The sequence below is a fragment of the Dryobates pubescens genome, chromosome 23 (genome assembly GCF_014839835.1).
Source record: "Dryobates pubescens isolate bDryPub1 chromosome 23, bDryPub1.pri, whole genome shotgun sequence".
NCBI lineage: Eukaryota > Metazoa > Chordata > Aves > Piciformes > Picidae > Dryobates > Dryobates pubescens.
The window spans coordinates 10,884,690-10,900,445 of record NC_071634.1 but is presented as its reverse complement, the minus strand read 5'-3'; the positions used below and the strand labels follow the sequence as shown (position 1 = coordinate 10,900,445).

The 15,756-nt window shown below is 49.1% G+C and overlaps 1 protein-coding gene across 2 annotated transcripts in view; it reads right to left on the bottom strand.

Annotated features, from left to right (window-relative positions):
- The window catches only part of CRMP1 (collapsin response mediator protein 1), a 49,736-nt gene extending 34,370 nt beyond the window's left edge, over positions 1-15,366 (bottom strand). Inside the window, exon 1 of one of the 2 annotated variants that reach the window (XM_009904192.2) lies at positions 14,794-15,366. In XM_009904192.2, coding sequence (XP_009902494.1) covers positions 14,794-15,165 — 372 coding nt within the window. In that variant the 5' untranslated portion in view covers positions 15,166-15,366. Of the gene's footprint in view, positions 1-12,043; positions 12,403-14,793 lie in introns of those variants that run through there. The other variant, XM_054172433.1, reaches the window with a different exon arrangement.
- Positions 15,367-15,756: the final 390 nt, after the last annotated feature.

Here is a 15,756-nt window from a genome sequence, read left to right as displayed (position 1 = left end):
TCAGTTATATGCAGCAGATTTACTTCCCAGCTAGTATTTGAACATTTTGCAGGTGGATGGCCTCTATAGCATCCCCATACCATTTTAGAGAGGCAAAAAGGGAGCAACAAGAATTTTAAGGGGAGAAAGAAGGGGAGAAATAACATTTTAAATACAGTCTGTGATACAAAGTTTGAGGCTTTTCTCCACATGCTGTAACAGAGAGATGACCCTGGGGCAGGGGAACCAAGGCACAGAAGTGCAATGCAACATGTCTCAGATGTTGGTACCTTCTCGTTAAAAGTATGCAGATGATTCCAAGTCCTCAGCTTGGAATCTGCCAGAGCAGGCTCCCTGTTTTTTTCCCCAGCCTTTCTACTGCCACTTGTAATTGCAGAACTTGTGAGCCAGCAGCTGGAATGGTAATGAGTCATTTTCCCATGTGCTGGCAGCTGCATCTCCTCACCATGATGATTTACTACACTGCCTGGTGACCTGCAGAGACCACCATCTTGTGAGCTCTTTTTAAGCTCATTCAATTGCTTTTCTGAACATTAACACTGCCCAATTACAAGAGGCAAGAGCTTATTGCTATGGGCAGGGAACCTTACCAGAGCACTGCATCTGTCACTTCTAATGAGTCAAAAATCCCCATACTCATCAAGATGTCCTGCAATTTATATCTTTTTAAACAGGCTAAGATGCATAATAAATAAAACCCAAATTTAACAGGCCAGGAAAATAAGACACCCTAAAATAAAGCAGAAGTATAACCCTAGCAAAAAAATAATTGTAGATCTGAGGTTTTGACATGCATTTATACATAAACATAAGTGGCAAAACTAGGTATTAATCTGAAACTAAAAAGGATACAAATGCAGTTTCATTAAAGCACTCAATTATGTGAATTATCCATTAAATTAAGCATCACTTACAGTTTATAGAGGATTACTAACTATTTAGCTACAAAGTCTTGTCTTTTTCAAACCTTCAGAGGGTCTAAGAAATTCTAGTGAAGAAAGAAAACTGCACTTTAAAAAGACTTTCAATGTTTTAATTCTTGACACCTTTCCACTCAGAAGGAAACATAAATGGTGCAAAACTGCACCTGAACTGGCCTGTGGCTAAGCTTGTTCCCAGCCAGGAATAGAAAGCTATGGGAGATGAGGCTGCCAAAAACCCACCAAACTTGATGCTCTCCAGGTAGTCTGCCAAGCTACCAGGGAGGGTGCTGTGGAGCCTTGCCCAGCTTTCATCAAGACCTGATAGATGTGGAAACACCTCTGACACACATTTCCATTCCAACAAATGAGCAAATTTAGAAGAAAAAGGGGTTTGCTGGAGCTTGTCCCAACCAGCTCAAGCTGTCAGCATGTCTGTAGCACACATTACATGTCGCTCAAGCCAGAAGCACAAGCAAAACTCGGTACCTTTACACAGATGGTGCTGGTAGGCGCAAGCAACTCAGGTGGGGTGTCAGTGCTGGTGGACATCCCAGCAGCATGCTGTGCCCAAACAAACAGGCACTGCCTCATACACCCTGCTCAGGAGCAGAGGTGGCTTGTCCTCAGCTAGAGCTGCAGTGTCAGAAGCCTCTGTGCACCTAATCATAGAGATGCATTTCCAAGAACATGCTGGAAAAATCATGGAACATGACCAACTAGCAGGGAAGTGTGGATTAATGTGGGTAAATCTTCATGAAAGAATGAAGGTTACTTCATACAAACCCTTGGTCAGCATGTGAGCAGTCATTCCCCACCATAGCTTGAGCACAAACTTCAGGGGCAGGCACAGCCCTGGCATGAAAGCAAAGGGACACTGCCACACTCACCAATGCCTGGGCAATCCTGCACTGGTTAGGTCACCGGTACTTGTGGCAGTGAAATCCTGGACAGAAACCTGAGCACACACAAGGTCTGTGAAGTAGGTCAGTCTCCTGGGGTATGCAGCTTGACTATGCATAGCCAGAGACCATTTATCATTTACTAGGGGTCTGCAGGTTTGCAGTTTTCTTACTAAGTGCCAAATATTCAGAAAAAACAGGGACCAAAGTCCTCTACCTGGACAATGTTCCAGGCTGGAGGACAGCCACAGAGCAAATCAGGGGGCAGTGAAGTAAGGAGTAACCTGAAGCTCATGAATTATTCATGCAGTGCTGGCCCATATTTCCCCTTTCCAGATGTAACCCCTCAAGGCAGGACTTTCTTTGCCTAGCCTAGATCTACCCTCAGCCATTCACCTTCGGGTGCTCTCACAAAGCAAACAATAATGGGCTCATTACACAGTTCAGGGGGTGACAATACTGTAAAAGCCTTTATAGGGTGGCTGCCACCTTCCCATTCAGCTAACAGATGTCTCAGCCACTAGTGCCCTGCCTGCTGAGCCCTAAGGGCTTCATACCGAGTTCTCACTGCATTGCCTGGCACAAGATACTGCAAACCCATCTCTTCCTACTGCAAGCCAAGGGAAGCCCTCTCCTCCCTTCAGCCTAAGGACAGACAGCAGCAACACAGCAAGAGAGGGAGCATTATATTGAAAGTATAAATTCAGCAATTCATTAGGGGCCAAGATGCGAGGAGGAAAAAAAGAACTGCAGTCTTTGGCGTGAGAGATGAGGAAAGCACCGCTGTAAATCCATGCCACTGCCAAGCATTTGCTGCAGGGTGTGGGAGCCAAGGTGTTTCTCCTTCACTCTGGCTGCTGCAGTGGTGTGAGCACATCGATGCAGCGCTCTTTGCTTCCGGGTTTTGTGCCTGGCTACGGCACAGCATCAGCACAGCAGCGATGCTTATCTTCTGGCTCCCTGCAGCTCCATTTTACAAGCACTCCGCCACCTCCCAGCTCAGCTCGCTGTCGAGTACGTTCCAGCCTTATCCACAGCTCTTCACCTTCAAACCCTCCGCGCTGCTTTCCCGGTGATTTTTTTTGCTAATCGCAGTCGAGCTTCTCCTGCTTAATCTGTCAGCAAAGCCACAGAGCTTAGTCTGTGACATGACAGCAATTTTCATGGCAGCAGAAGGAGATGCCACAAACTCAGCACCGTTTGCTGCAGGAGGAGGAGCTGGCTGCTCAGCCATGAGGCAGTGGCTTTCGCTCCCTTACAACTATTGTAAGAGCAAGACAAAGCATCTGCAAGCTGGTGTCTGGCAAGATTTGTACAAATTGCCTGTTTTGCTGAGTTTTTAAAGTCAGCTTGGCTCAGCTCTTGTGAAACGTGTCCATACTTCCACAGGCTCCCAAATGTACAGGGCCAGCAGATGCAAGCATGATCAGCATCCACCTGCCAGATGATGAGCCTGAGATCTGCTGCGGTCAGAAACTGCAGCGGGCTCTGCACAATGAAACCTAAGTCCCCATGGTCAGTAAATTGCTCGGCTCTGGATTATTTGTAAATACAATCCAACTGCTAGACTCAAATGTTAGAGCAGGAACGAGCACAAAGAAATTCCAAATCAGCTGCTTCTTTTTTTTCATTCAGAGATAGGGGTATTTAAAAATGTTATACACGACAAAACTGAAATACTTTTTTTAGACATGCAGTTCTCAGTCTGCTTCTGGAACTGCTGAAAAAGAGAGTAATAGACACTGTCATCTTCTGCCAGAAGATTTACTAAATAAATACTACCTCAAATATACACAGCATGTCAAAATACAACGCAGCACAAGTCAGAGCAAACCACGCACTTCTCAAGTGTCAATACCCACAGTACTACACCTGCAGGAACCTTCCAGAGGAAGCCACACCTCTGTCGTACAAGATGGAGTTTGAACAATAGAATAAAAATAAAGAATGAGTCTGCCACTATGTATTCTTGCCATACATTAAGATTCAAAGATATTTCAAAAGCTGTGTTTTCATCAAATAGCAGCATCTGTCCAGACTGCAAGTCTGATATTTGCTACCATGTTCCTGCTTTTTCTTCCACAAATGTAAATTCTACTACATATCACAGAATCACAGAAGGGTAGGGGTTGGAAGGCATCTCTGTAGATCATCTAGTCCAACCCCTCTGCTAAAGCAGGTTCACCCACATCAGGCTGCACACAATCACATCCAGGTGGGTTCTGAATGCCTCCAGAGAAGGATACTCCATCTCTCTGGGCAGGCTGTTCCCGTGCTGTCACATTTTCATCTCTTAAGTCTTTGTGATTATTTACAGTTTGCTTTACAATTAACTACAACGAACTTCATATAACACACCCAGCATATCACCCTAAGTGCTGCTTCATTCTTCCACTTGGGACTTTAAAGGTTGCTGCATTGTGTCCCAGATTTTCCAGGCCTAAAGGAGGAGGAAACACTCAGCAGTGATTTCATCCTTTGCATAATTCTGAGGACTTACTAGAAGATACCATTGTCCTTCTAGCTCCAAAGTGACAATGGCTGTATTCTCTAAAATCCAGATTAGTCAATGGCCCTATAGATGGCTAAGGACTTTATGCTAAACAGCCATTTGAAAACAGTTTAAATTCCAAATCCACCTGTATCTACAGTACTCTGCCTATAAATGCACGTGCAGATTAAAGGCAATAGAGAGAAGAAGGCATTAGGCTGCATTAGGCTACATTATCACACTTGCAGCCAAGACATTCACCTTTACTTTTTCTCAGCATTTGAGAGACAGGAATCTTTGTGGCTAAGGCTTAAAAAAGGCCCCTGAGAGTTAGAAAAGAGATGACATCCCCAACTGAGAGGGAAGGTTCAAAAGGCACAGGCTGATGCTTGTGTTCTCCTTGACTATTCAAATCTCCACAAGACGACTATATGCAAAGGAACAGTTTGTCAAAGGCAAAACTCCCACTGGCTAACAGCAGAAGACACCCAGGGCTCCTCTGTGCTTCTCTGCTCTCTTTTCTAGCACATTTATTCTCCGCGATATACAGGAGACTGTTTTAGCCTTGTTTTGATTATTTGGATGGTTTGAGGGGGTTGGGGTTAGGGTTTAGGGTTGAGGGGGTTGGGGGGTGGATTTTTTTATTGTTTTGTTGGTGGATTTGCTTTTGTGGGGTTTGGGGCTGGGTGGGGGTTTTTTTCTGTGCATATATTTGCACAGAAAATGCAAATTGTCAGAGCTGGTCAGAGCAAATTGCCTATTGTCAGAGCTGGTCAGATTCAGTCCCAGTTGTGATACAATGCAGTTAAATTTCCTTCCTTTTAGCAAAGTACTTACAAATAAAGAACATTTTTAAACTTAATGGCAAAAGAAGAAAGACATCCTTCCCAAGAGGAATGCTTGTTTAAATCCTTTCATAAGGATCAAAGAGCTGTAAATGGGATTTCATGAAGTACTGTCTGCTTACAGAAGACCTGCTTTTAATCAGCACTATCCTGCCCTTTGAATTTCATGTCCAGGTTACTCTCCATAGGAAGTAATTTTTAGCTGAGGTGATCCCTGAATCATCTCAAGGAATTGATTGCAAAACATTCTATCCTTGAGGGATCATTTTCAATAGGCCACTAATGGAGAATCTTGCTTTTAAGGTCTTTTTCTTAACAAATGCACTCCACTATATGGCAATTCATTTAGGAAGAATTATGTTGACTGTAGTAGTGCTGTATCTTGGTCTGCAGCCAAAATATTCATTCATCTTTATTCATTTAAAAGATCTGGTTTCTTTGGTTTCCCCTTTGGAGACCTGGCTTTATATTCAGCTAGCAATTTCACTCCTTATTCACATAGTCTAAAAGGGCTACTCCTACAGCTACTAACTCCATGGGGATTTCTTCACCGTAAATGTCATCTTTGCTTTGCTTTTAGAAGGGAAGCACAACAAACATCTTACTGAAGACAGTATTTATTGACATTAGCAGGGGTTCCCCCTAAGTATGGGCTGGAGAGTTGAAGCCATTGCACTGTGTGTTGTTATAGACATCTGTTGGGGTTACAAGCAGGTTATGTCAGTCAGAGCAGAGCTCAACATCTCAGGAAGCCATGCATAGGAAAGGTTAAACTTGGGGAAAAAAATAACAGAAATTTACATCAGGGCTGGCTGCTGAGTGCCACTAAACTGAAGATGAGTTCCAAGTTCTAGTCACATACCTGCAGCAAGTTACTGGGACACACAAGCTTTGGCACCACTCAGTTGAAATCCAGCTAAGACCATAAGGAATCCCTTCTCTGGATGAAAGAAGTGAATGCAAGGGAAGCAGAACAGTAGGAAATGCCTTTTCATATGATGTTAGCAATAGTAACTCATGATGGACTAAGTATGGTGGATACAAAGTGCATTATTTCCTTTTAGACATTTTTTTGCTGTCATGTTGCCTCACCTATCTACTTCCCCTGCAAGGCAGAGCAAGTTGCAACACTTGCTGCTCCATTTCACATGGTATCAGCACCCGTCCCTGGGCAACCCTTCCACAGTCCTATAGCCAGCCATGTGCAAGGTGAACAAAAGAGGTCAGCTCTACTTAGATTTTACACAGAGTGTAGATTTACAGTGGAGACATTTATTAGTCATGTAAGTAAGAGCTGAGGCCTTAAACCTCATCAGGACACACACTACAGACTGAAACTTTGTCTTGTGACAAGTGCATCAAGTGGCAAGCAAGAGTAATCCCAGTGTGTCTCTGCCTCCAAGGACAATGTCATGATCTTTACATGTAGCAAGATGATAAATTTGCAAATTACTTTGCTGCTCATCTCTGTGCCATCTTTCTCATACCTACCAAAGCAGCAAGAAATTTACTCCAACAAATTTTCACAATACCCAACTGCTTCACAAGCCAGTGGATTCTACAAAGGAAAAAGAAGCTTCTGTCTTTTACCCCATGTACTAACTTGCTTACAAAAGAAATGTCAGCAAAGCAAAAAACAGACCTTGACCTCTTGTCAGGGAAGTGGTTCATTGGCAGTGGTTCCTCTCAGCACTTGTAAAGAGATTCAGACTTGAGCAACCACCTCACCACATCAATCAGTCCCTGTCCACTCTCTAAGCCTGCCCAGCTTCCAGCAAAACACAGCTCAACTCCCTGTGGTGGCACCGGCTGTGACACTGGAGACCTGATGCAAGCAACAACTGACAAACTTGCTGTGGCAGATGAAGAACGCACTGCCCCAAACCCTCTGTTCTGTCCCTCTGCCAGAGGTTTTGATCTCCCTAGAAATGTCCCCAGAAGGACCTACTCTGAATATAATTGAGACATCAAAGGGAAGTGGCATAACACTAAGGCCACTTTTTCTCCTGCAGAAAAAAGGAAAGGAAAAGACTAATCACTGAATCATGGAAATGGTGTCTGGAAGTCCAGCAACTGCTACTGAAGCAGCTAAAGCATCTCCAGAGCTGCCAAGTCCAAGTGCAGTGCAATGTGAATGCTCTAATGTTCATCAACAGACAGGTAAACTGACAAAGGCAAAGTCTATTAAGCAGCTACAGATGGAAAAACATAACTTTGAGTATTAAGCAAATATTCAAGGGTAAAAGGGGATCCAGAAATCCCAGGCCTTGGTGTTTTAAAGCAGGATGAAGTGTTGTCTAAATCAGTCCAAATCTTGCACCAACAGCAGAATAATAATGTGAGTCATTGTTCCCATGCCCGGCTCTCAGTCAGCTTTTCAAACATTTTTGGCACATCACTCACCAATCTGTGTTTAATTTCATATTGCTAAGGAAGGTGGATGGGGGGGAAAAGCACAGCCAGGGGAAATATGAAATAGATCTAAACCTAGATGAGGACTTTGGTTCCCCATTGCAGGTACTCAGCACAACTTGCATCTATAAGACATGTCTCCCCTGGTGTTCAAAGCTGGCATCTCTTACACTGCTGTTGTCTCACACCAGAACACCTCATGTTACAGCACCACTTTGCTCAGGTCAAGCAGAAAGGCTCTGTCTGGATCTTGGACAGTTAGCTTGAGTCCATTGTCCCACACAGAAGTCCAGATGTATGCACTTTTTTCTCTCTCAAAGTACTCTACTGCCTTCAGCCAAAGCCTGCTTATTTCTCAGCTCTTTTCACATCAATCAATCAAAAAAGCTGCAACTACAATTATTCTCTGTGCCCACTCCTCAGAATTTCTCCAGTCTCTCTTCACTTCCCCGTGTCTGCTTCCTTTTCCCATCTTCTGACAGCCCTTTTCTTTACTTGCTAAGCTCAACAGCAAGATCCTTCCTCTTCAATACCACATTTTTCATCTCTCTACCTCTCCATGCCTCACAGTCTGCCAGCTCAGGACCACTGGCTCCTTCCCCCATTCATATGCCAACCCTTGGACCATTCCCAGGAATACTATTCCTTTCTCTAAGAGATTCAAGCACCATTTGTTTCTCCCATGTCCCTCCTTGCTTTGGTGACTAGCTATTCCCTCTTTCCTCAGCAGAGTTGTCTTCACACCTCCTCTTCACTGAGCTCACACTGATTATGGTGTTTTTTTAATGGTTGCAGCCATTACTGGAACAAACAAGTCCTCTAACAAACATTTTACACACACACATTTTAATTGTGTTCTGTATATACTGTAATTTTGAGTTCATCTGGGCTGAGGCCTTGCTTGCAAAGTACCAAGCACCACCAAACCACACAAAATAATTTGTAACAGATCTTTCAGTGTCATCACCCCCATTGATTCCCTGTAATCTGCTGCACAAGAGGAGTGTAATAGTGATGTTAACAGCAAAGGCGGGGGGGATGTATCCTGGAAAAATCTGGCCTGCATGCCAGCATGCCTGCACAACCCAAGCACAAAAGATTGCCACCTCATGCAGAAAAACACCTCAGCAATGGATTTGATGGCTGACTGTACTATGCAGCCTGAGAAATATGCTCTTGCAGAGGCGTTCTTGACCATTCCTACATTATGCACAACCTGCTCCATCCCCAGCTAATACTTCTGAACCTGGGGAGTGAGACCCTCCAAAGAACAACACAGTGCAGAGGGTGTGACCAAAATCCTCACACTGGTTCACTGCATTTCTATTTTACATCACCCAGGGACTGGTCTGGTGCTTTAAAAGCAGAAGGACCTCAGTAATTACAGTAATTAAAGTGAAAGGGGCTCAGTTTCTCCAATCTGACTCACAACTTAACAGCACCTTACACTGGAGCAGTGCTGGTGTTTAGCTAACAACAGCTAGCCTCAATGCTGCCTGGGATGCATAAAGGGCAGCAAGGGAGTCACAAACAGGATAAACTGCAAGAAGCATGAATTTTCAGGAGCTGAAATCAGTAGCAAGGCAGGTGAAATGAAATTAATGCAACAGATGCAAATTTGGTACATGCGAGTGGGGACATGCATTGTGCCACAGGGGGCCTGTCTGCATCCCAGGGTCTCTGCTGTCCTAGACACTTCCAGAGTAAAGGAGAGAAGAGAAGGCATGAATAAAGCTGCTTTGGGGGAAAGAGATGAAGGGGGCATTAGCCAGGTACTGCCAATAGTCTGAAGGAGACAAGGGGCAAGGCCTAGTGAGACAAAGCACAAGGAAGCAGTTATGCCCACATGCACCAACAAGCGTAACCCAGGAAGGACACCACAGGGTTGTCTTCCCAAGAGCATCTGCTCCCGGCTGGGAAGAGATGAAACCAGCCTCTGCCTCTTCCTTCACAAAGTTCCTTATGCTGCAGACATGACCTCAGAGGGAAGTTTTGACCAAGTACTGACTGCAAGTAGAGCCTGTGGCTGGATGCTGTGGATGGATGCTGGGCATTCTTGTCCTTGGGTGCTCAGTGTGGCTTCTGGCCCCATGCAAGGAGCATAGGCCTGGAAGGGGAAAACCCACAACAAAGTATGAGCACACAGACCACTGTCAAAAACGAGTTTCCCACTATTCCAATGAATCCAGGAGCCAGTGTAGCTCCATAAAGCAGAAGTGTGCATGTGTAAAATATGAAGCACAGTAACACATGACATTTTTATATGATTTCATCATCTCTGTTATTGTTGCATAACTTCACAGAGCTATCACATTTCCTCAGAGCCCAGAAGGCTTGAAGCTCCAGTGCATTTCCTTAGTGGCAGGATGAAATACCTAATTTACCATAGTAGAATTGAGCTTTCAGAAGATACATGCAGACAAATCCAGTGGGCTCTTGTGGGATGGGCAGCACATGCAAGGTATAACACAGAATATCTGATTTGCTTTTGATGAAGGAGAGGAAGGGCTAGAAGTGTAAAACATTAAAATAAAAAAGGCAGTTCAAGTCTGATGCCTGCCAACTTCACCAATGTTAATTTATGCCTTTGATTTGGTCACAAAACTCACTAGCATTAATGAATATTCATTTATAGAAGCTTCAACACATCCCATTTCAAAGAGAACAGGCTGAGGTTTGGGATTTCTTTTTCCCAGCAATCCTCTCAGCAGTGCAAAGAAGGAAATTTGTGACAAGTGAAGAAAGTAAAATGAACTGTTGATTCCAAGGCAAACACTTGTAATTCTTCCAGTTTCTTCTTTCACTCCAAACTGGATTGCAACCAAGCAGCTATGGGTGGGAACCTGTTACACTCCAGCTGCAAATGAAGGTCAAGTCACACATAACACACCAGACACTCAACCAGAGGGCAGCCAGGGCCCCCCCCCCATGCAGATGTACCCAGAGTAACTACACATTGTGGATAGAGACAAGAGGAGCCACCACCCAAAAAGCCACTGCAACACCCAGGCTCAGCCATGGCCATCAGGCACAGCTGCTTGTTGACAACAGAAATCTGTATAAATGCAGCACTTTGGTATCATAAAGCTCAGCTTTTAGAAGGAGGCTCTCCCCCACCCCTGACCAAATATTTTGGTTAAAGAATTATTATTTTCTAATATTGAGAAAACATTGAGACGCTTACAAGCTTTGTAACACTGACTCTAATGCTTTTAACCATCAGGTTTGCTCAGGAAGCTGCCACACCCACCGGCTCAGCCATCTCTCCAGCTCCTGCAACCTGTGCCCCCAGGGTTCCAGCTTTCCTGAAAAAGCTCCATGAACCCAAGCTTGAGCTCACCCTGCTTCCCTCCTCATCGCTGGGTCTCACAGAAGCAGTGACCCCATCACCCTATCATCCAGTCCCCAGAAGAAAAGCAGGTACCAGCCTAAAGACGAGCACTGGTGATGGGGAAAATCTCTGCATGTCCAAACTCCGCAGAGTGTGCGGAAATCTCTGCATGACCAAACCCACCCCGGGGAGATTTCCCTAAAACTCCCTTCCCCACCAGCTCTGCCTATGCTTTACACACACACACCCCACACACCCCCCACCCCGATCCCTATGGATCCAGGGTAGTTGCGGGAAACAAGATATTGAATCAAAGGATCTAGATCCTTTCTTCCCGGCACGGGAAGCATGCTCTATTGTAGTCCTGATCGGGGATAAAAGCATCTAGGGGAGACAGGCACAGATAGGAAGAGGCTGGTTATGATTAACTCTTTGACTTCTGATCCCCACCATGATGTATTAATAGCGCACAGAGGTGTCGGTGCTGGCATCATGGCGCTCCTTGATTTTCCACGCTTTCTCCTCCACCCCCCCCTATTTCCCCACCTCCCGTCTCTCCGCACCCCCAGCCCACCCCGGTCCCCCGCCCTGCCCGGGGGCTGCAGTGCCCCTGCCCGCTGCCGGAGGGGCGGCAGCTGGGGCACGTTGTGCTGCGGCTCGTCCCCTCCCTCTTTTGTTCTGCCTCGCCCGGCGGCCGAGCGTCCCCGGGCCCCGCTCCTTCGGAAGGGTGACACCGCCGTCCCCGGCCGCTAGTCCCCGGCCCCACAACTGCCAGGACAAGGCTCCCGCCGCCTCCCGCTCCTCTCCCCGCCCCGGCCCCACGGCAGGCCACAGAGCACGCAGCGCTGAGCCCCGCCGAGCCCCGCCTGTGCGCAGGGCGAGGAAAGAGGAAAAATAATAGATTTAAAATAGAATAAAAAATACAGAAAATAATAAAATCGCTCCTAGTCCAGAGCTGCAGCAGCAGGGAAAGAATTAGAAGACACCGGCTCTCGTACCACCCAGCCCCGCGGAGCCCCGGCGGGCTCCCCGCCACCATCTGCGGGGCTCTGCGCGGCCGTTCCGCAGCCGCCTCACGCCCTTCCCCACCCGGCTAACAAAGGAGCGAGGGCAGCGGCTCGCTGCGTGCCGGGATCGCTTACCGTTATGTGGGGGATGCTCTTCTTCCCCTGGTAAGACATGTCGGCTCTGGCTAGCGCCGGGCGCACGCACACACCCGAGGAGTGAGCCGAGCCCGGCGGAACAGCACCGGTGCTAATCGGAGGAATAATAATTGAGAGCTCGGTGGGGTGATGGGGCGGGGCGGGGGCGACCCAGCTGAGCTGTGTAATGGAGGCAAAGTTTCCTCGCCCAGAGGAAGGGGAGCCAGGCAAACCCAGCACCTTTTTTCCCGGCTGCAATAAAATAGGGACGCAGCGCCCGGCGGGGGGGGAAGTGTCGGCGAGCGCTGCCTCTCCCGGCGGCAGCAGCGCCCTCCCGGCTGCAGGTCGGAGCAGGATTCGCTCAGCTCAACCCAGGAAGCGTTTCCTTCCCTCCTAGCCCCCCCACCCCTATCCCCCTCGGCCCCCCTTTCCAGCCCATCAATCCAGCCGGAGCCTGCCTCCCTCCCGTACCGGCGCTGGGAAACACCGCCCCTCCCAGCTCCGCCACCGCCCCGCTCGCACGCTGAGGTCACCGGCGAGGTCCCACACATGGGCTCCCGCAGGGTGGGGACCAGGTTGAATGGGGTAACCCTCAGCTGTGGGTCCCACTGCGCAGCACATGGCAACTGGACGGCCCTGCTCTTTCCCCGCATGGCACCGTTCTCATGGCTCTGCCCTGCTTTGACCTCATGGCCCTGCCCTGCTTTATCCCCATAGCACTGTCCTACTCTGACCCCGCGGCACTGCCCACTCTGTCCCTTATGGCACTAACACACATGGCACTGCTTGTTCTCTCCCACCAACGGTTCTGACATCCCTGCACTGCTCTCATCAGTGTCTCAGAGGCACTCTGCTCTGCCCCATCCCTGGGGAGGGCATGGGAGCTGGCATACCCCAGCACAGCCTGGCCAGGTAGATGCTACACCAGCACCTGCTAGAGAGTAAAAGCACCTATTTGAAACCATTCAGTCTTTTCTGAATCACAGAGTGCCTCCCTCTACCCACAGCACTTGATTCAGGCTCCACTGACAACTGCAGGAAGCACAGAAGACACTGCAAAGCTGCACCCAAGTTAATCCCCCTCAACGAGGAGCCAGATATTCTTGGCACACACACCTGCAACACAAACACAGATACAAAGCACTTCCCACCCAGGCCACATCCTTGACCCATCTGCCCCAAAATCACCATTTGGATCTTGCAAAAAGCTCTGCCACTCATGCAGGGGTCAGGCACATGGCTGCTGCTTACAGTACACCTTCCTCTGCCAGTGACCAAATACTGCCTACTTTACCCCCAGCCTCCTCCTCACCCCCTCAAATCCAGTGCAGAGCCAGACAACTTTGTAAATACAGTGAGATACAGGAAGGTAGCATGCAATGTGCTCACTGCCCCAAGTCCCAGGCTGAAGTAGGAAGCAGGTAAAATGGGAAGGAGGCATTAGGAAAGCACCAGAAGAGGTGGGATGTTCAGGGTGTGCTGTGCCCTAGCACTGTTCTGAGTCCTGATGCAGGAGACAGGGTTTCAGGTAAGCTGTGAAAGAGAAGACTGCACTGCAGCTGGAAGCCACTGAGGACAATGCCGAGGTCATTGCAGTGAAGTTGCACCATCACAGGTGCAGTGTCCCACCAAGCCCTGCCTGCCCGATCCAGTGTCCCACCACACTACAGTGTCCCATGCAGTACCTGCATGGGACACTGCATGCAGTACCTGCATGGGAGGCTGTATGGCATCTGCATCCAGCACTCAGAAAAGAAAGGGCCAGCTCCTTATTCATGCTCAAATTGAAAAGGAGAAGAAGAGAGTGGAAACTCTTGGTTTAGTCTATAGATAGAGGAGATCGTGGACAGGCCATCAGCCTCCAGGGAAAGGTGCGTCTATGACTACAGGCCGCATCTTTTCTAAGGAGAAATAAATGACAGCCCCGTTTCCAGGAGAGCCAGACCCCGGCTCTGCCGCCAGCGGCGTGTCACAGACAGGGGTAAGATGGGGAAGCTTAGCTGGCAGGGGCTAGCCTGCCCCACCGGCTTCACTTCTGCCATGAGCCTTCCTCACCGTAAGTCCAAGGTGGCAGCCCCAGAAGTGGGGAACCCGAGCACAGGCTTGGATTGATCATCCCGCCTTACGCGCTCCCTGCCGGGGAGACAATGAAGGCGCATGGGGATCAGGGACTACTGGTGGGGGGGGGGGGGAGGGGGAAGGGAACCGGGGGCACAGCCGAGGCCGGGGCAGAGCCGGGAGGCTGTGCCTGGGACAGGCTCTGCAGAGTTTTCCCAGCGAGCCCACAAGTGCAGCGGGGTCTGCTTTGTTCCGGGGCAGCGGGGAGGTGCCGGGGGGGTGGGGGGGGGGGAAGAGGAGGGAGGGTGCCCTCCAGCCCCCGCGACACGGGCAGCGTTTTGCCATCAGGATAGGAGACGGACAAAACTCATCGCTATCACTCACAAAGAAAAACGATTTACGGGGTCGATATCCCCACGCCCCAGACCCCACTAAGCTCAGGCAAGTGCGGTAGTTTCGAGGCCAGCTAGCCTTTTCCTACAGCATCGCCCTGCCGGGAAAGAGGGGTTCGTTCCCCACCGACCTTCCCTGCTGAAACTCCCCTGGTAAGGCGACCCCCGTCCCCCCGCCCAAGGCGAGCGGGGATCTGCGGCACAGCACGGCTCAGCACAGCTCGTCTCAGTTCGGCATAGCTCGGCTCGCCCGGCAAGCGGGGGCGGCGGCTCCCTTCCCCCGGCCCGGGCCCCGCTCACCTGCCCATTGTCCTGGCCCTGCATCAGCTCTTTCCCCACGGGGTATCTGATCTCCACGCCTGGGGTCTTGTCCTCCCGGTCTCCCGGGGAGCTGATGACGGAACCGGAGACCTCGCTGATGTCGCTGGCAGTCTCGCTGTAGTTGTCCCCTCCGTCCAGCATATCGTGCCGGCTGCCGCTCCGCGGGGTCCGGGACCCCTTCTTCCCCACGCTGTAAGCATCGAAGTCGATGGTTTTGTTCTCGTAGGCCCCCTCCACGGAGGCGAACATCCCCCCGTATTTCTGCCGCGGTGTCTGGGCTGTCGTACCCGGCCTAGCTAGATACACAGGCAGGTCATCTTCTTTATTCCAGTTCCTCTTTCTCTCGGCCATTCTCGCTGTCCGGATTTCTCCCCTCCCTCCCTCTCTCCCTCTCTCTCTCTGCCTTCCACTTCTCTGTACCTTCTACTACCGGGATGGGCTGGTAGTGACCATAAAAATGAATGGATGGATGCAGCAGTGGCGGAGCTGGGTTGGCTGGTGGGATCTTTCCCTTAGGGATAATGCAAGCGTTAACCTCCCTCCCTCCCCCCACCCACCCGCAGGAAAGAAAAAAAAAAAAAAAAAAAAGGAAAAAAAAAAAAAAAGAAGACGAAAAAATGTAAGAGAAATAGAGAGAAAGAAAGAAATCCAAAGCGGGATTTAAAAATAGCTGTGTTAGTAAAGAGCACGTGAAAATAAAGTACAAAGAGCGGAGAGGAGAGGGTGGCAGAGGCAGGTGATTGGAAAGCCCTTGACGAATAGGAAGAGCAGCAGCGATTCCCAGAGCAAGGACCGCAGTGCACAGGCTCCCCCGGTATAAAGATCCGGAGGGCGGGAGGCAGGGGGAGGCGGCAGCCCCCCACCCGCACACGCAGCCAGTGCAAACAGGGTCTTTGCCGGCGGGCGGGCGCCAGTCACCTGCTGCTGCGTGGCTTTAGGCGA